The sequence below is a fragment of the Alligator mississippiensis genome, chromosome 12, assembly GCF_030867095.1.
Source record: "Alligator mississippiensis isolate rAllMis1 chromosome 12, rAllMis1, whole genome shotgun sequence".
NCBI classification, from domain to species: Eukaryota; Metazoa; Chordata; order Crocodylia; family Alligatoridae; genus Alligator; species Alligator mississippiensis.
This window is the reverse complement of record NC_081835.1, coordinates 46,763,726-46,780,745: the sequence shown is the minus strand read 5'-3', so window position 1 is coordinate 46,780,745 and position 17,020 is coordinate 46,763,726. Positions and strand designations below refer to the sequence as shown.

Sequence of the window (17,020 nt, the reverse complement as noted above, 5' to 3'; positions counted from 1 at the left end):
GGGTGAGGGGCGGGGCCGGAGAGGGCTGTGCCCAATGGGAGGGCGCGGGGCCGCGGCTCGGGGCGCCACGTGCGGGTGAGCGGGGCTGGAGCGGGGCCGGGGTCGGCATGGCGGCGTCCGGCAGGAAGAAGCAGCAGCAGCAGGAGGCGGCGGCGGTGGCCGCGGCCGCGGGCGGGGCCGGGCGCAAGCGGCGCAAGGTAGGACCGGCTTGGGCGGGCTGGGGCTGGGGCCCGGGGGGCGGCTGCCCTGCCCGGCACCGCGCTGACCCCGCGCTCGGTCCGCAGCTCCCCGGCGCGGAGGAGAAGCCCCGGCAGAAGGTCGCCGCTGCCAAGCTCAACGAGGAGATCTCCAGCGACTCGGACGTCGAGAGGTAGCGCCGCGCGTCCCCGTGCTGCCGCGGGCAGGGCAGGGCAGCGCTGCGGCCCCCGGGTGGTGCCGCCAGAGAGGGGGCCCAGGCCGGGCCGTGCCCGCGCTCTTGTCCCTCTCCCCCGCCCAGGGTACACGCTGCATCCTTGGGCAGGGGCTCCGCAGGTCCCTTCCAGCCCGGCTTCTCTGCGCCCCGGCGGGAGCGTGATGTGAGAAGCCCCCAGGCGCAGGGGCGGGCGGCTCTGCCCCGAGCCCGGTCCTGGCTGCTAGCGAAGCCTGGAGAAGCAGCTACCTCCCCTGTCGAGGTTGCAGCCGGGGCTTGATTCCAGGCCGGGCTCTCGCGGGCCCTGCTGGGTGGAAGGGGGTGGAGGAGACTTTCAATGTTGGGCCTGAGCACAGGGTGCTGTGGAAATGCTTCCCCCATCAGTTTGTAACTGCTGACATGACACCTTGGGTAGAAATGTCCTCTTCCTGCATTTTAAAAAAGGCCAATGGGGATATTTATATACTTCACACAGCTGCTCTGTGCTCGAAGGTCCCTCTTGGCTGGGCATCAGGTAGCAAAGCATGTCTGGAGTACAGTCAGTATGAGTAGAGAGGGGAAAATTATTCCTGTGTGTAATTGTCCCCTTTCCTTGTCTGCTGTTTCTAGCCCTGCGTTATCTGGGAAGCGGAAGAGGGACAATGAGGCGGAAGAGGAGATCGAGGAGACAGCTCAGGAAAAGAAGCTGAGATTAGCCAAACTGTACTTGGAACAGCTTCGTCAGCAGGGTGAGCACCTGATAAGCTGGGGGGCGATGTGGATGGGTGGTGTAGGGGGTGTTAGGGGAGAGTGCGCTTAGTGAGCCGCTGTCTGGCTGTGGCTCATCCTTGGCTTATACATGGGGAAAGTGGTCTTCTGTGCTACTTGGAGATGTTGTGCTGGACTGATCTAACTTGATGAAACTTTCTATTGGAAACAGTCGGTATACAAAGATGAGGCTGTGTTCCCCAAGGATTTCTCAGTCTGAATTGTTTGATCCAAATTAATCTATGGCAAAGCATAGTTTGTTAATTCAAACTGTTAATCATGTAAAGGAAATAAGATACGGTCTCTTGTGTATTTGGTACTTCCTTCTTTGCTTACTTTCCTGAACATGGCACTTCACTGTTGTTACACAGGTATAAAATGCAAGGCTTGGTTTCTATACATCACAGCGGTTGTGCTGCGTGCGGTGCTTGAGGAATCTGAAGGGAAAGCTCTTCATAGCTATGATGTGGAGCCTGTTGTAAAACAGTCAGTATTTCTCCCTGGAACAGTCTGGCATGGAGGCACCTCTTTCTTTTCCTAGTTTCTGAGTGCTTCTCTGTCCAGTACTACATCCTCGTTCTCCCTCTCTGACCAGACCCTAGGTTACTGCACCCTGCGCATCGGCCATGACTGTCTGGGCTGTGATTTGGCATGTGTGGGTTTCTCTTTGGGAGTCTGAGTAGCAGTGAATAGACTGACCAGGTAGCTTTAAAATCCAAGTACTAGGCACAAAGCTATTCGGACAGTTTTAAAACGGCAGTCTGTGCACATATGTAATACAATCCCTTTCAACACCAGCAGCTGGCCAAAGCTTGCAGTCTTGTAGGCTCTTCTGGAGTCCAGGGTTTAGTGGCATGGTTTGCTTGCAAGAATGTAGAAGTCTAACTAAGCAGAAGGTTTTAAACCATCAGAGACGGGCTTGGAACTGTTTGCATTGGAGAGGTTTACACAGAGCTCTATCAGCTGGGGACACAAGGCTCATACCCTGTAATAAAGGTGCACTGGTATATTGGTGGCATATCGGATTGGGATTGATTAAAAAGAAAATCGATGTTATTGGCAATCGGCTTTTTTTGGCCGGTATAGCTGATAATGTCACCGATTAAATGCCCTGTATGTATGCACAGTTGCAGCATGCACGCGGCCAGGAACACAGCCTTGCAGCTTGGAGAGCAGGCTTCTGGCAATATGTCTGTGCAGGAGGGAAGGGGCATGGGTGGGGGTGCAGATCAAGGCCCCCACGGTAGGGGAGGGAGTGGGGCAGGAGCTGCAGGCAGCTCGTTTGTGGGGTGGGGCGGTGGGGCACCTCTCTGCTTCTGTGTGCACCCCTGGTAGAGTCATGGGGAACATGTACCCTTCCCCCCCAAAATATGTGCACAGAGCAAGGGCAGGCTACCCACAGCAAGGGCCTCTTCCCAGTGAGGAGGCTGGGCCAGGGCTGTGCTCAGGGTGGGGTGGGCAGGCATTGGTGGTGCTGGGAGGGGGGGGCTACAGGGTGGGCTACAGCCACCCCAAAACTCACCATAACGCACCCCTCCCAATCACTACTGCCTGGCCCCCCTCCCCCTTGGGGAAGAGGCCAATGTAACCCCTGGCCCTGAGCCCACAGTGGGCATCCTGCCTTTGCCCTGTGCCCGAATTGGGGGGGGGGGGGCATGCCCCCCCAGGGATGCACGCAGCAATGGGGAGACACCCACTCCTGTGCCCCTCTGACAAGCCACCCATAGCTCTGTCCTGTGCCCTGCCCCATTTCCTGCCTTCACTGGGTGGGCCTCCATCTGCCCCTGCCATGGTGCCGCCCCCCCCCCCCCCCCCCCCCCCATGTATGCTGGATGCTGCTTTCCAAGCTGCCGGGCTGCATATAAGCTATCAGATTGGTATTGGCCAATATGTCTGGCTAATAATCGGCCCTTGGTACTGTCCAAAAAAATCTTTATCATGGCGCACTTGGTTCTTCCAGTACCTCCCGTCTCCCTCTCTTCTCCCTCTCTTCTACACAGCCACAGCTCTGTCAAAAGAAAATGGGCTGTGGAGGGGGGGGGGCAGGGGAATTGGGGTATCTGTGATGGCAGGAAAGGAACCTCCTTCTGGCAAAGCTGGCCCCATACCATGGCACCCAGCTGTCTTTATGCTGTGGCAAGAGCAGCCTTTGGTAGTGTGGACATAGCCCTCAGAAACCTCTCTGCAGGCTTCTCCCAGGGTCATTCAGTGCTGTTTGGATGAAGCTTCTGCCTTCCTTGCTATGTCCTTCTCCACCCCCATCCTCACACTTTTTCTCAAACTATACCTTGCTAAATCCTTCTGTCTAGAGCTATAGAATTCCTGAGTGGCCTTTCAACTGCCTTTTGTTTTGGGTGGAAATGGGGGCTTAACTCTCCTAGTCTTACAGCCATTTCAAATGGAGATCTTAAATAGAGGGTGGTGGCCAAATCTCATTAGTTTAACCCTTCCTATAATGTTGGCTTGCCTTTTCTCGTGGTAGCTGAGGCAGGCCTGACTTCTTCAGATACAAAAAATGGGCTCCATGCCTTAGCCTGGTTCCCCCAGACAGTTGCCTCCATTCCTACCTTGAGAGAAATGCTTTACAGCCCTTCTTTGGAGCTCTCCAGTTCTTCTGTTCCCTGCCCTGACCCTTAGTCAGCCACAGACCTATAGGAAATTGAGTGATTAGGCTGGACATTATCCCTTAACACCTCTCAAATGTTTTCAGAGCAGTGGTGTATGTTTACCTGTTCCTTGTCTTTTTGCCTGCTTTCCCAAACTGCGTAGTTGACTTACGTCCTGTTCACACTGTAGCTGTAGGAACCAGACTGGCATACATTATTCACAAATTGCAGAGCAGTTCCCTAGCATCCAAGGTTGTCACTCTCCAGAGGCTTTTGGGGGAGGCAGAGAATGGGTGCAGTTCCAGGACCTGAACTCAGCACTTGCCAGGTGTACAAGACTTGTCCAGCATGTCTGAGAAGCTCTGTGTGCTCAGAACTCTTCACACAGGAGCAGTTCAGCTTTTTGAAACAGTTTAAGAGTAAGTGTAGATAGCTTACACTGAATGAGTGTGAATGTACTGTTGCTAAAAGGACCTTATTCTGAAATGCTTAATAAGAATGTGGGGGAGATGTTGGGTAGAGAGACATTCAGGCCTTAAATCTGCTACTGATTTGCTGTGAGATCTTGGATGAGGCACTCGGCTTCTCAGTGTCTTCATTTCAGCTCTGGCTTAAAATGGGGACAATCCTGGGAGAGGAAAAAGCAGTGAGCATGAAGGTTTGGCTTTCATCTGCTTGACACCCAAGTTCTGTCTCTATGGACAAGACAAATTGTTTCTTGACCATAGCAAGCTACCAAATAAAAACAGGAGTGTCTGTTAGCAGGCACTTCATTTAAAACTGCTACAGCTTTTATGGGTTTGTTTTTTTTTTTTAATGAAAATTCACCTGCTTAAAATGGCAGAGCATTGGGTGTTTTCATGTATGGCAAGCGTAGGCTGCCATCCCTTGCCCCCACCCACAGTGAGAGAATCTCCTGGGATGGGCCCACAGATACAGTGTCCTTTCTTGAGCAGCCTTAAAATGTATCCCTGCAAAAGCATGCTGAACCTTTGTGCAACCAGGCAAAGTCTTAAAGGCCTGTACCGTTCTGTACTGAAAGTATTGTCTGTACTGGGGCAGGGGTAGGCGCTGCCCAGCCAGGGTGCAGGGCAGAGCTTCTGACAGCTTTGGGGGGGGGGGGGGGGGGGCGTCCCGCTGTGCATATCCCCAGAGAAGGAATGGGGGGGCATGTGCCCCCTGCTTTTGTGTGCAGGGTGAGGACGGGTTGCCCACTGTGGGCTTGGGGCCGGGGGCTGCACGAGTCTCTTCCCTGGAGAGGGTTGGGCCAGCACTGTGTGCAGGGCTAGCAACAGTGGCACTGGGACGGGAGGCTATGGGGTGGGCTACAGCCACCCTAAAATTTGTTGTAGCCCACCTCCCAGCACCATCATCACCCAGCCCCCTTACTGGGAAGAGACTGGTGCAGTCCTAAGTCCACAGCAGGCCGCCTGCCCTTGCCCCACGCACACATCTGGGGGGGCACATGTTCCCCCTGCCTCCCCTGGGGGTGTGCTCAGTGGTGGGAGCTGCCTCTCACATGAGCTGCCTGTGACTGTCCTGTGCCCTGCCCTAGCCCCATTGGGGCTCCCTCACCATGGGGGCCTCAATCTCTGCCCCCCACTCTTCTTCCCTCCCATCAGCTCCATCCCCTCCACAGACTTGCCTGCTGGACACTGCTCTCCAAACTGCCGGGCTGCACTCCTGTCCATGTGCATGTTGTGGCTGCGTGCATATGCGCAACATTTATCAGTGACATTATTGGCCAAAAAAAGCCAATTGCCAATGACGTCAGTTTTCCTTTTATCAATGCCAGTACAATATGGACTGATATATCAGTGCACCTCTACTGTTTATGCCTTTTGATGTGGGCTTGGGTAGTCTGGTGTTGAACAGAATACTATGGTACAGGGAGCTGCTGACCTTTGGCTCAAGGTGAGACTTAAGTCTGGAGTTGACTGCCTAATGAGGGATGCAGTGAATAGGGATCAGTGTACAGAAGTCCTTGTTTTATTGTCGTCTTATCCCCCAACCTCCCTTACCCTGTGCCTTAAGTCTGTGTCTCTGCTTACCTTGGACAGAGGAGGAAAAGGCTGAAGAGGAGGCTTTCAAGGAGGAATTGGTGGCTGGCCGCCTGAAAGAAGATGTGGTGAGTAAACTGCATAGGGGAGGACAGCTGGTAGGTGCAGGAGTTCCCTACTTGCACAAGCTGGCTTCCCCTCATGCACTCCTTGGGAGTCTCCACAGCCTACTCTGAGCGCCTGCCTTGAGGAGTCCGACATGTGGGAGGGAGCAGATTCTCTGCATTTGACCCCTGTATGAGGCCCTAGCTTCTGTAGCTGGCCAGAGCAGAGATAAGTAGCTGCAGCGGGGAGAGGGGATTCCAGGGCAGGGTGTCTCAGTCTTCTCTCAAATTGGTATACACTCTCTGATGCTAAGGCAGACAACTGTTTCGTGCATTGGGGTCATTTTCTCTGCTAAACTGAGCTGTTCAATCCCTGGAACAGCTCTCTTCTAATTAAACCACATGAGGGCCAAGCGAGATGCACCCCCAAATTTCTCCATTGTCAGGTTTCCTGGCTCTACCCTCCAGAAGCCGTTTGCCCTAGCAGCCTATGGGCCAATAAGCATGGGACTTGTTCCTTACAAGACATGCCCATTGGCACTCTATCCATGGGGCAGTTGGGCATCTCACTTCCACCCTTAGTAATTAAGCTGTCCTTGTTCCCCACTTCATAATGGTAAAGACCCCTCTCTGGAGCACAGGGGCTGAGGGTCTGTGCCTTTTCTGATCACATCTAACTTGTTCTCCCCTCAACAGCTCGAACAAAAGGGAAAACTGCAGCGACTGATCGCCAAAGATGTAAGTTTGCAAAGCTTCTCCCTGAAAGCTCCACTGCAGACCTCAGCTGAGGCCTCTAGCCATTCTGGGCCAGGGAGGGAGCAAAGCTATTTACCTGTGCCTTGGCCTGAGTTTCCCTTTCCTGGCTGGTACCATCTCCATTCTTTGAGATTAGTTGTTTTCCCACCATCTACAGCCATCTATGAGTATGCCCTTCAGTGGAACTGAGGATCCTGGTGGGAAAGGTGGTCCAGATCTGAGGTTTAGATTTTCTTTGCTCTGCTTCAGCTTCCCTGAGTGACCCTTGAGCTGTATCATGCTTCAGTTCCTCTTCTGTGAGGTTAGGGTCGTAGCTCTGTTTGGCCTTCATGTCAGCTGTGCTTGGTCACCATGTTGATGTGGAGGGGTGTAGAAGTATCTTAAATACTTAAAAGGCCTACAGTTCTACAGTTGGGTGTCTGTACTTAAAAGGTCAGTGGTCCTGTCCTCTTGCTGCTCCCAGTGAAGTCAACAGCAGATGGAAATCCAGAGACTGTTACCAATAGGATTCTTTTTGCCAAAGCCCCCCAAGGATTGACACAGCCCCTTGTCTGATTTGGCATCAAGTGAACTTTAATAGTAACTGCTACACACTATTACAAGCTTCCTCCCTGTCATATGACCTGGCAAGTGGTTTCTTTAGTAGTTATAGCAGTGACCTTTGGTGGCACTGACTTCAAGTCCTCCTCTGGGTGTGTGGGACATTTGTTTCTGGCTTTCCCGCTAGTCAAGCAGAAATTCCACGGCTGCCCTCCATCTTCCTAGAGTAGCAGCATGAATACACACTGCTCTTTTGTTTGTCCATTGCTTTTATAACTTTCTCATCCTAAATCGTCCAATCCCCAAATTCTTTACCTCATCATTTTAGATAAGGTTCTCCAATCCTATTCAGCTTTCGGTTTTGTTTCCTTTTAGGGAAACTGATATATCTGTTTCACCCACCATACCAGTCACAGCACTCACTTTTTCCCCTGCCTTATAAAATTGTACAGAGTACCTTATTGCTTGGTTCTGGGAAGGCCTAGACTATGGCTAAGAGCCTTTGCATAACTCAGTTTGCCAGCTACAGGGACCCCTGTGCAGTGTATAAAATGGCTTGAAGCACCACAGACCTTGCATGGTGCTGTTTCACAGCAGAAAATAATGGTCCAGAATCATTTGTGGTGTAAAGCAGTGTATTCCTAAGGTAAAGCCAGTAGAGCACTTTGGCCTAGCAAATCTAGCTGGCATAAAACTGAACGTGGTGCTCATTCCAGGTCAGAGTTGGGGGTGTAGAATCAGTATTGCTAAGGGCTCAGTGGGGACCGCCAGAAGCTTTCTTCTGGAGGAGAGGCCCCAGTAATGGACATGTGTTTGGGCCCTTGTTAATGGGATGCTTTGTATGAACAGCTGCAGCCTCCAGATCCAGCAGAAATCAGGGTGCTACGAGGGCACCAGCTGCCCATCACCTGCCTGGTCATCAGTCCAGATGATAAGTACATCTTCTCAGCGGCCAAAGACTGCTCCATCATCAAATGTGAGTTTCTGCCTCCCTTCTTAGCCAGGGCACTGCAGAGTCCAGTTCAGGCAGTGTGTCCCAGCACTTCCAGAGAATGATAGTAAAGAGCTACCTTGGGCTGAGCTCCCCCTGTGAATGGCATGGACTAATGGTGCTGCAGCGGCCCATTGTGGTGGGTGGGTGGAATAGCTACGTGGTACCCTGCACTGTGCCCCATACTGTGCAGGCATGGCCACAGAAGCAACATGAATCTGGACAGGGGGAGATAGTGTGGGGAGGGCAGGGGTAGAGGAGTCTGCAGTATAGGGCACAGTCCTCCCTCAGGTTTCCGGTGGTGTCTGGCAGGCCAGACACAGCCCGCAGATGTAGAGGGTAAAGTTAGAGCAGCATGCACTGGGGCTAGTGCAACAATTCACTTGGAACAAGTAGCCTGTTAGCCCCAAACCTCAGAATTGCCCCTGGCTTGGAGCAAATGAGACCTATGGTGCTTTGTCAGGAGTGAGGCAAGCTGTGTAACATAAGGAGCCTGGGGGAGGGGTTCCTATGGAATGTGGTGGCTGGAGACTAGTGGCTTGTCTGGTTCATCAGTTCATCCTTTGCTTCTCCACCCACTGGGGAATGGAGATCTTTTATCTCCTTGTGTATTCCAAGAGGTGGTGCCTGGGGTCTCTGGCACAGCAGCCCATTTAAGTCTGTAACCTTACTAAAGCCTAGTCCTACAAAGGCAAGGTGGAGGTGACTAGTGGAATCTGGTGTCACAGGGGATGTGGAAAGCGGGAAGAAGGAGCACGTGATCCGTGGAGGGAAGAAGGGCACAGAAGGGCATGTTGGCCACACAGCACACATTCTCTGCATGGCTATCTCCTCGGATGGCAAATACCTGGTAAGAAGAATTGTCAACGGCTTGGCCCTCCCTTGCAGGTTGGCTTTGAGGGGGTTTACATTGTACCTCCTGTAACCTAGTTGCATTCCCCTCCTCACCCCCATCCCTCTAATGTTAGTCCCTTGCTTGGGCACTATGTATTTCCCTACCAGCTTTGTCATCTTTTTTGGATTCACAATCCTAAACATCTACTAGTAATAGTCCTCAGTTATGCTGGGATCCAAGGCTTCAGCCACCATGAATTCCTGGCTCTTGCTATTACTATTCTTACAGACTCTAGACCCCTCCTTATCCCCAGCCCTGCCACTCACTCTCCATTCCTGGCCCACTTCAGAACATGGAAGGGGGTTTGGCTCTGGCAGACCCAGCTGGGCAGTGTTTCCATCTAAATTCTACACGAGTCACATACTAGCTGTACCTAGGAAGGCTTGTGCATAACTACCCATGTCCTGGTAGCGATGCCTGTCAGGCTCCATCTCTTCTCTCTGCCCCAGATCTATCTCTTGTCTCTGTCCCAGAAGCTTCGTGGTAGCCATGACCACATTGTAGTGATCTTGTCTGTGACCTGCAACTGAAACTTGCCAGCCTTCATCTTCTCTGTTTCTAATAGCACCAGACTGACAGGACCACCCTGAGATGATGAGGAATGGTGAACCTAGTAGTTCTTTGCTCTTCCCAGGGAAGAAAGGAATCTGGGAACTAAACCCAAGTTGGCTGGAGTTGAAGCCAAGTTGGCTGGGACCTTGCCTGCTCATGGGCTCTGTTCTCTGAGCTTCTTACTGATAGTCTTTATACCCATCAAGCAGTGAGGATGGCTGAAGTGTAATTGTACATCTGACTGTGTGGGGCATGTGACCATTGTTATCTGGGAAGGCTGGCTTTGGGCTGAGGTGAGGTTGGGGATGAGTGTCCTCTCTCTGGCAGGCCACAGGAGACAGGAACAAACTGATCATGATCTGGGAGGCTGCAACCTGCAAGCACCTGTATACATTCACCGGGCATCGAGATGCTGTATCGGTGAGTGTGATGGGAGGGGCTTGGGGGGGGCGGGTCTGTATGAAAAATGGTTCTGGGTACAGGCACCTTCTAGCACCTGGACTCAACCCACAGACCCTGGGATTGCTGGGCAGTGACTGTGGAGCTGGGCCCCAGAGCAGAGTCACTTGGGGAATTTTGGTGGCCTGTTGCGGGCTAGGGGAGTGGGCGTGGTACTGACCAAGGCTGCAACAGCTCACCAAAACTCCTTAAGTGCTCTTTTGGCTCAAATAATTGCCCACCCCTGGCTAAGACCCATGTTTCTCTAGGTTGTGCCTTGGGATGCCTTGTCTCCATGGGACCTTTGTTGTCTTAGTTACAGGAGAGGCTCTTGGAAAATGAGGAAGGGCTGAGTGTAGTGGGGTGGGAAAGCAGCTGCTTCTGGGACCTTCTCACAGTGCTGTCTGTCCTCTTGGAAAATTACTTTCTGAGTTGGTCTCCTGTTTGAACTTAAGCTGCCTGGTTTGCCTCATTCCTGAGCTTGTCTTTCTCCCTGGGAATGTGTTGTGCGCCTGACAGCTTAGTCCCTTGGAGGGTTGAGGAGCTGAATGTGCCCCTGTTCCAACTGCTCTGTGAGATCATATTGTTAACCTCTGGGAGCACTTCCTGGGCTCAGAGGGTATGGGCACTGGTGGGTTGGGGCATTGGTGTGCCTGTGCCCTGGGGAATGCTGAGCCACTGACAGTTGCCCCATACTGCAGTCCTGGCTGCTTTTGTGCCAGTCTGCTTATCTCGCCTGCTGCTAGTTGTCCTCTTTCTCTCCTGCACATAGGGCCTGTCATTTCGGAAAGGCACGCACCAGCTGTACAGTGCCTCACACGATCGCTCTGTCAAAGTCTGGAACGTGGCAGAGAACGCCTACGTGGAGACACTGTGAGAACTGAGGCCTCTGTGCCATGGGCTGGCAGAGCTGAAAAGGCTCAGTAGCTTCCAAAGGGGCTCTAGAGATGGAGAGCTGGGCTTTTGCAGGTCTGGGATTCATGGGTGGGGCATCCAGAAAACTGGGGCAGCAGGGTGCACCTTATTTGGTCCCCAAGCTGCTGTCTCTTGGCCCGTCTGCCCAATGAGTGGTGTAATACTTAGGTGTTGCTGAGTTGTCCTTGTGTGAGAATGTGACCAGCAGCTCAGAAACCTGCCTCAGTGCCAAGCGCCTTTGTGTAGCTACCTTCGACATCTGTGCTCGCTCTTTACCACATCGGTTGAGAGGCACAGCACTGCCTGGCCCATAAGCCCAATAAGGTGCAGCCAAAGGCCATGCTAATCCAGGAGCACATGCAACAGGCCTCCACTGTGCCATGCCCATGAGGGGAGGAGATTCTCTTGGCCACAGAGCTTTGGCAGGAGAGGGGTGAAGCTGCCAAGCTGGGCTCCCTGGATTATTGAGGTGCTCTTGGGACACGTACATGGGAGCCGACAGTTGTACAGCAAGCTGAGGATTCATACTCCATCCTCTTCCTTCCCCACAGGTTTGGACACCAGGATGTCATCACAGGACTGGACAGCCTGAGTCGGGAATGCTGCGTCACATCAGGTGGGAGAGATGGCACCATCCGGGTCTGGAAGATCCCTGAAGAGTCTCAGCTTGTGTTCTACGGGCACCAGTAGGTCTGAGAAGCCCTAGCCCCTGCTTAGGGTTACATGCCATGATGCCTGCGGTCTGCTCTGCTTGTGTTCTCCATCTCTTACAGCAGTCTCCCTGCAAGTTGCATCTTAGTGCCCCTGCCTGTGCCATGCTGCAGAGATGGGATGAGGGTCTGGACTCCCATCAGTCCATTATTACACTCAGTTCCTCTCAAGCTGGGGTTGGTGGATGTCATGACCACAGCATCCTCCTTTAGCACATGCATTGACTATTGAGTGGCATGCGATGCATTTGGTACATGCTAGCCCTTGGTTATATCAGCAGTACCATCTGATTCATGGGACTTCTGCTTCGAGCTTGCTGGAGTGCCTCCAGGGGTTTGGGAACTCTGGCCATGTTCCCATGTTGGAGCAGCATATAGTGGAACAGTGCCAGGCTGTGCCAGATGGACTGATTCCAGGGATATAACTGGGAGTCACAGGGGGTCGCATACAGTTAGATGTCTGGATGGGATCAGTCAGTAAAAAGGGGAGATCTGCACTTCTTGGAGAAAACCCAGGGAAGGCCAGTGTTCCTCAGGCTGTCTCTCCTTGTAAGTGTCTGTCAGGAAGGCCTCTTAAGGAACATGCTGAGTGTGTCAGTGGGAGCTGGCACTGTGGACAGGTAATGCCTTCTCCTTTAGGAGTTACATCAGAACAAGCTAGTCCAGGCCTCTGGCATCTGCAGGGAAAGAGTTTGGAACAGCAAAGAAAGACCAAACAAGATCTCTTTTCCTTGCTCCCTTTCCTCCCAGGGGCTCCATTGACTGCGTCCAGCTGATCAATGAGGAGCACATGGTATCTGGTGCAGATGATGGGTGAGTACCTGTGCCAGGGCTGTGGCATCCTGGCGCTTTAATCCCTGGGGCCACTGTCTCTGGCCTCACCAGCTGTTTCTTCTTTCAGGTCTGTTGCCCTTTGGGGTCTTTCAAAAAAGAAACCACTAGCAACTGTGAGGCAAGCACACAGTAACCATGGTGCTCAGGGACTGGAGCAGCCGTATTGGATCTCCTCAGTGGCTGCCATGCTGAACAGTGACGTTGTAGCTACAGGTGCCTCGCGCTGTGAGACCCTAGCTTTTGCTGTTGCTCTGGGCTGGGGGCTATGCAGGTGGGAGGGGGAGGGATTCCCCCCCCCCCCCACTCCCTCCCACCATTTGAGGTCCGGTTTGGAGCCAAGAAACCCAAGGTTTTCCTTTGGCCTTGGGCAGGGTGCTGTGCTGTGCTGTGCTGTGCCGTGCCATCCTCTTGCTCTGTAAAGCTGGAACAGTGTTGGTCCGGCAGGGAGGGGAGGGTGCTGAGTAGCAGCTTTATGAAATGCTCTGGAGTCACTGCATGTCAGATGTCATCGGGGAATGTATCTAGTGTCCTGATCTATCAGGGCTCCAAGTGTGGCTCTGCTTTCCTGGGCTTGCATCTCCCAATCAGCCTCAGGGTGTCTGCAGAGCAACAGGCTGTGCCTGCTCTCCTACATCTGGCATGGGGTCTGGCAAGAAGAGCTGGCATGATCTGTTTGGGGCTGGTCCTGCTTTGAGCGAGGGGTAGACTAGATGACCTCCTGAGGTCCCTTCCAACCATAACTTTCTATGATTAGCTTGACACAGGCTCCCACCTGCCTAACATACAGTTTGGTTGTACCTGAACTGTTCTGAGCCTGGACAAACCAAAATGTCAGCCAGTAAATAACCAAATTCAACAGGCTTCTTAAAGGAGGCACCTGAGAGCAGCAGTGCGGGCAAAGTTATGAGTTGGAGGAGAAGGCGCTTCCTCATTGTTCCCTCTCTCCTGTAAGGAAAACAGGCCCTCTTAGTTCTGGCCTAGGTTCTGAGAGGACAGCCCTCCCTGCTGTTGGGCTCAGCAACTTCTCAGCCAGTCCCTGATCCTTGCTGCTTGGGGGTTAGCTAGGTCATCAGTGCTGCTGGGCCACAGCCCTAGCTTAGAAGCTAACTGATGAGTGAAGAAATATTCCCCACCTCCATGAAAAAGGAGTGATGGGAGCAGGCTGGGAAGAGAGTATGAAAAGAAGAGGGCAGTAAGCTTGAGTTGGCCTCAGATGCATGACACACAGGAACCGACTGGTGAGCTCTGAACAGGGATGATACCTCTTGGGTGGTGGGGAAAGTTTCTGGTGATACCAGCAGGGCCTCTACAGAGACAGGGTCTGACCTGTCATATCTATGTGTTGCTCCACCCAGTTCCCCTCTTCCAGATATGCATGTCCACTTGCTATTGATCCTGTACAGGGCTACATTCATCCTGATGCCCAGACTGGTCCCAGTGCCTGCCCAGCAGCTCCTGTTCATGCTGCAAGGGGAGGGGGCCCTGAGGCTTGTGGGATGCTCTTTGTGGATACTGTCTGTGTCCTAGGCCCTCTATAAGCAGGGGGAGATGGGTGTAGTCTGAGGAGGCAGGTGCCTGGTTTGTCCTGAGTGCCTCAGTGAGGAGGGGCCCAGCCAGAACCAAAGGGGCTGCTGGGGGTGCCCTGTGTAGCCCTGTGCAGTTCTCATCTGCCACTCTGTCGCAGGCTCATGCAGCGCCAGTGTGAGGCTGTGGAAGTGCAACGAGGGATTCCGCAAGCTGGAGCTGCTCTTCGACATCCCCCTGGTAAGGAAAAGGCGTGGGCACGCTGGTGCCAAGGCTCCGTCTGGCCTGGTGAGGGAGAGGAGAGGGCATACGGGAAGGGAAGGTCCTTCGTACCCAGGGTCCCCCATCTCCAGACAAGTGTAGGGCCAAGAGGGGCAGGTGTTACTGAGCACAGGAATGTGCCCAGAGAGGCTCCCTCCTACTTTATGCCTGAATCCTTCAAAGCACCCCAGGGGAGCTGCAAAGACTCCTTACATGCCAGACTGGGATAGCATTACCTCCTGGGAACCAACCACCACAGCTGATCAACAGTCCTAGCCTATAGTGGCCCTTGCCTCTTGGAGCTTGTCCTCAGGGCCTTTCTCTCTTTCAGGTGGGCTTTGTCAACAGCTTGAAGTTCTCAAATGCAGGGGACTTCCTGGTGGCTGGAATCGGGCAGGAGCACAGGTACTGGCTGCTTTTGTGCCCTTAGGGCATTCGTTCTCCCACCTTCTTAGGGCACCCTCCACAAACGTTGGGCTGCTTCAGCTTACCTCGGTGCTTCTCAGCTGGAGTGCTGCCACATGCTCCTGCCTCTGTAAGACTTGTCTGATGAGCATAAAGCAGGCAGGAGCAGAGTAATGAGCAGAGATCCTGGCTTTCTCCTCGTCCTCTTCAGTGTGCCTCCTGCCAGGAGAAGCATGTGGGCTCAAATCAGGCTGCAGCTGCTTCCCAGCCTGCCTCTGTAGGAGGCATGTGGGACACTTCAACCTGGCCCCAGCATCACCCACGCTGCAGCACTCAAGGAAAGGGTTTCAGCACTGTCTCCCCATATGTCATGGCCTGGAAGAGCCTTTCTGGCAAAAAGGCAGCTAGATTTGACTTTTCAATCAGGCTTTTAGACTGTCTCAGCAGCAACAAAAGTTCAGTGATGTACTGGAATGGGGGGGAAACCTTCAGGGTAAAGGATACAGGTGGCAGGGGGTGGAAAATGAACCTCCTCTAGCCTTCCTGCCAGCTGACCTGTTCCTCCAAAGGAGTGGCTAGAAGATTAGAGAAATATCCTGTGTAGTGCTGCAAGCCCCAACCCCGCTGCCAGGGCAAAGAGGTTCTAGTCTAGCCTTGCCAGTGATGGGTGTTTGAGCTGGTTGTGGGGAGAAAGTTCTTGTTTCTACTTCCACTTGTGGACTGGAGATGGCACCTCCTGGGTGCCTGGGAGTCTCCTCCCAGCAGATCATGAGGAGCTGTGCAACCTGTTTAAACTGCAGCACCCAGGCCCTTCTTGGGGAGTGGGGGCTAGCATTGGCAGCAAGTGGTGTCTTCGGACTTCTGCCTGGCGTGTTCCTCGGGTGGTGAAACACAAACTCGGGGCATCTCTCATTCAGGTTGGGCCGCTGGTGGCGAATCAAAGAAGCCAAGAACAGCATCTGTATCATCCCCCTGAAGAGGATGGCAGCAGCTAGCAGTGTGCAGACGGGTGAAGGCTCCTAACCCAAAACTCCCTCCTGCCTCTGTCTGCACAGTTCTGTTACAGCTGGAGCTTTTGGAAAGAGACTTCGAAGTTTGGTTTTTCATTAAACCATCCCCTCATTTGTATGCCCTGCTGTCTTTGTCTCGCTGTCCATCCTACTTGCCAGAACCTAGATGGCAGTTGCCAGTGTTGATTGTACACTGGGCATGGGAGGCAAGTGACGGCATTTGGAATGGAGGAGAATATCAGGCCTCCTCGGTTCTTGCCTACCCCTCCTGCAGCTGCCCACTCGCTCCTACCCGCAAAAAAGAAAGTGCAGCTGCCAAACCTGTTCACAACAGTTACGGGCAGAGAGATCTTCTGTGTCCACGGGGAGCATTGTGCCATGACGGCCTTGCTTTGGCCCCTTTCCTTTCCGGCCTCCAGCACAGCTGTGCCACACCTCATCTCTGAAGGAGAAAGTCCTCTAACCAGGTGAAGCCCTGCCTCACAGCAGGGCTGGGATCATCCAGTGGAGGCTGAGGGGAGATTAAAGGGAGCAGCACAGGTTTGGGATTTATGGCAGAGATGTCATGAAGAACTTGCTTCCTGCCTACTGAAGGTGGAGCTCTCTGGGAGTTTTGGCCCTTCCTGCTCGTCCTTGGCAGGGGATAACTTTCTTTGGGCAAAGTTAGAGTCAAGCTTGGCTTTGCTGAGGACATCGTGTCATAAGGGAGGAGCTGGAACTTGGCCAAATTGAATGTCTTGGGGTTATGTGAATAAGCAGTGTTCCTTCGGCTTGAGATCAGTCTGGGGCAGTGCACGGGCTGAGTGACAGAGGGACAGGGCACCTAGTACCCTCTGCTGCCTTGTCTTCGCACAGGAACAGACCTCTGACCAGTCTGGTCTTGGCAATATGACTTGTCCTGTCTTCCTGTGCTCAGTTTGCTTTGGGAGATTGTGCATGACTTAACAGTAGGTGAGTTGATCACTGCTGTACTTGAGCCATGCAGAACAAAGGTCACAATAGACCCCTTTCAGCATTTAGGCTCCTGTACAGAGTGCTGCTGCACTTGTTTCTGCCTGGCTCTGGTCTCTGAGCCTAGAGCTCTTCAGTCGGAGAGGGACTTAGACCCTCGGATGATGCATCGGGCTACTTTTTTTTAAAAGCTAAACCAGAGAAGTGGGGGTCTCAGAAATAGGTGCCTGGTGTTGAAATGCTGACCTGCAGGAGAGTGACTTCTCTCGCTTCAGCAACAGCTAACAGCTGCTTGTTTATTCCTGGCTTCAGGGAAGCTGAAGCTGACTACCAGCAGCTCTGGCTTTAGTCTGTTTTGTTGCCAGCCCCTCC

At 53.2% G+C, this 17,020-nt stretch overlaps 1 protein-coding gene across 2 annotated transcripts; it reads left to right on the top strand.

Annotated features, from left to right (window-relative positions):
• Positions 1 to 69: 69 nt before the first annotated feature.
• Positions 70 to 15,815, top strand: RRP9 (ribosomal RNA processing 9, U3 small nucleolar RNA binding protein). 2 transcript variants are annotated; one of them, XM_006275147.4, is made up of 15 exons: positions 70 to 197; positions 285 to 370; positions 1,019 to 1,137; positions 5,823 to 5,890; positions 6,563 to 6,604; positions 8,012 to 8,138; positions 8,882 to 9,003; positions 9,928 to 10,020; positions 10,811 to 10,911; positions 11,505 to 11,639; positions 12,414 to 12,476; positions 12,565 to 12,722; positions 14,182 to 14,261; positions 14,614 to 14,687; positions 15,605 to 15,815. In XM_006275147.4, exons 1-15 carry the CDS (start codon positions 108 to 110, stop codon positions 15,708 to 15,710), a joined length of 1,464 nt encoding a protein of 487 aa, XP_006275209.1. In that variant the 5' UTR covers positions 70 to 107; the 3' UTR covers positions 15,711 to 15,815. The 2 variants fall into 2 exon arrangements, with proteins under 2 accessions (XP_006275209.1, XP_019331430.1); XM_019475885.2 differs by having other exon boundaries at positions 71 to 197; positions 12,565 to 12,710.
• The last annotated feature ends 1,205 nt before the right edge of the window (positions 15,816 to 17,020 follow it).

Bases quoted from the DNA above. Each gene is read 5' to 3' on its own strand.
- RRP9 (XM_006275147.4), top strand. From the start codon at position 108: ATGGCGGCGTCCGGCAGGAAGAAGCAGCAGCAGCAGGAGGCGGCGGCG. The intron at 6,605-8,011 runs GTAAGTTTGCAA...TTGTATGAACAG, and splicing joins AGCGACTGATCGCCAAAGAT to CTGCAGCCTCCAGATCCAGC. The intron at 10,912-11,504 runs GTGAGAACTGAG...CCTTCCCCACAG, and splicing joins AACGCCTACGTGGAGACACT to GTTTGGACACCAGGATGTCA.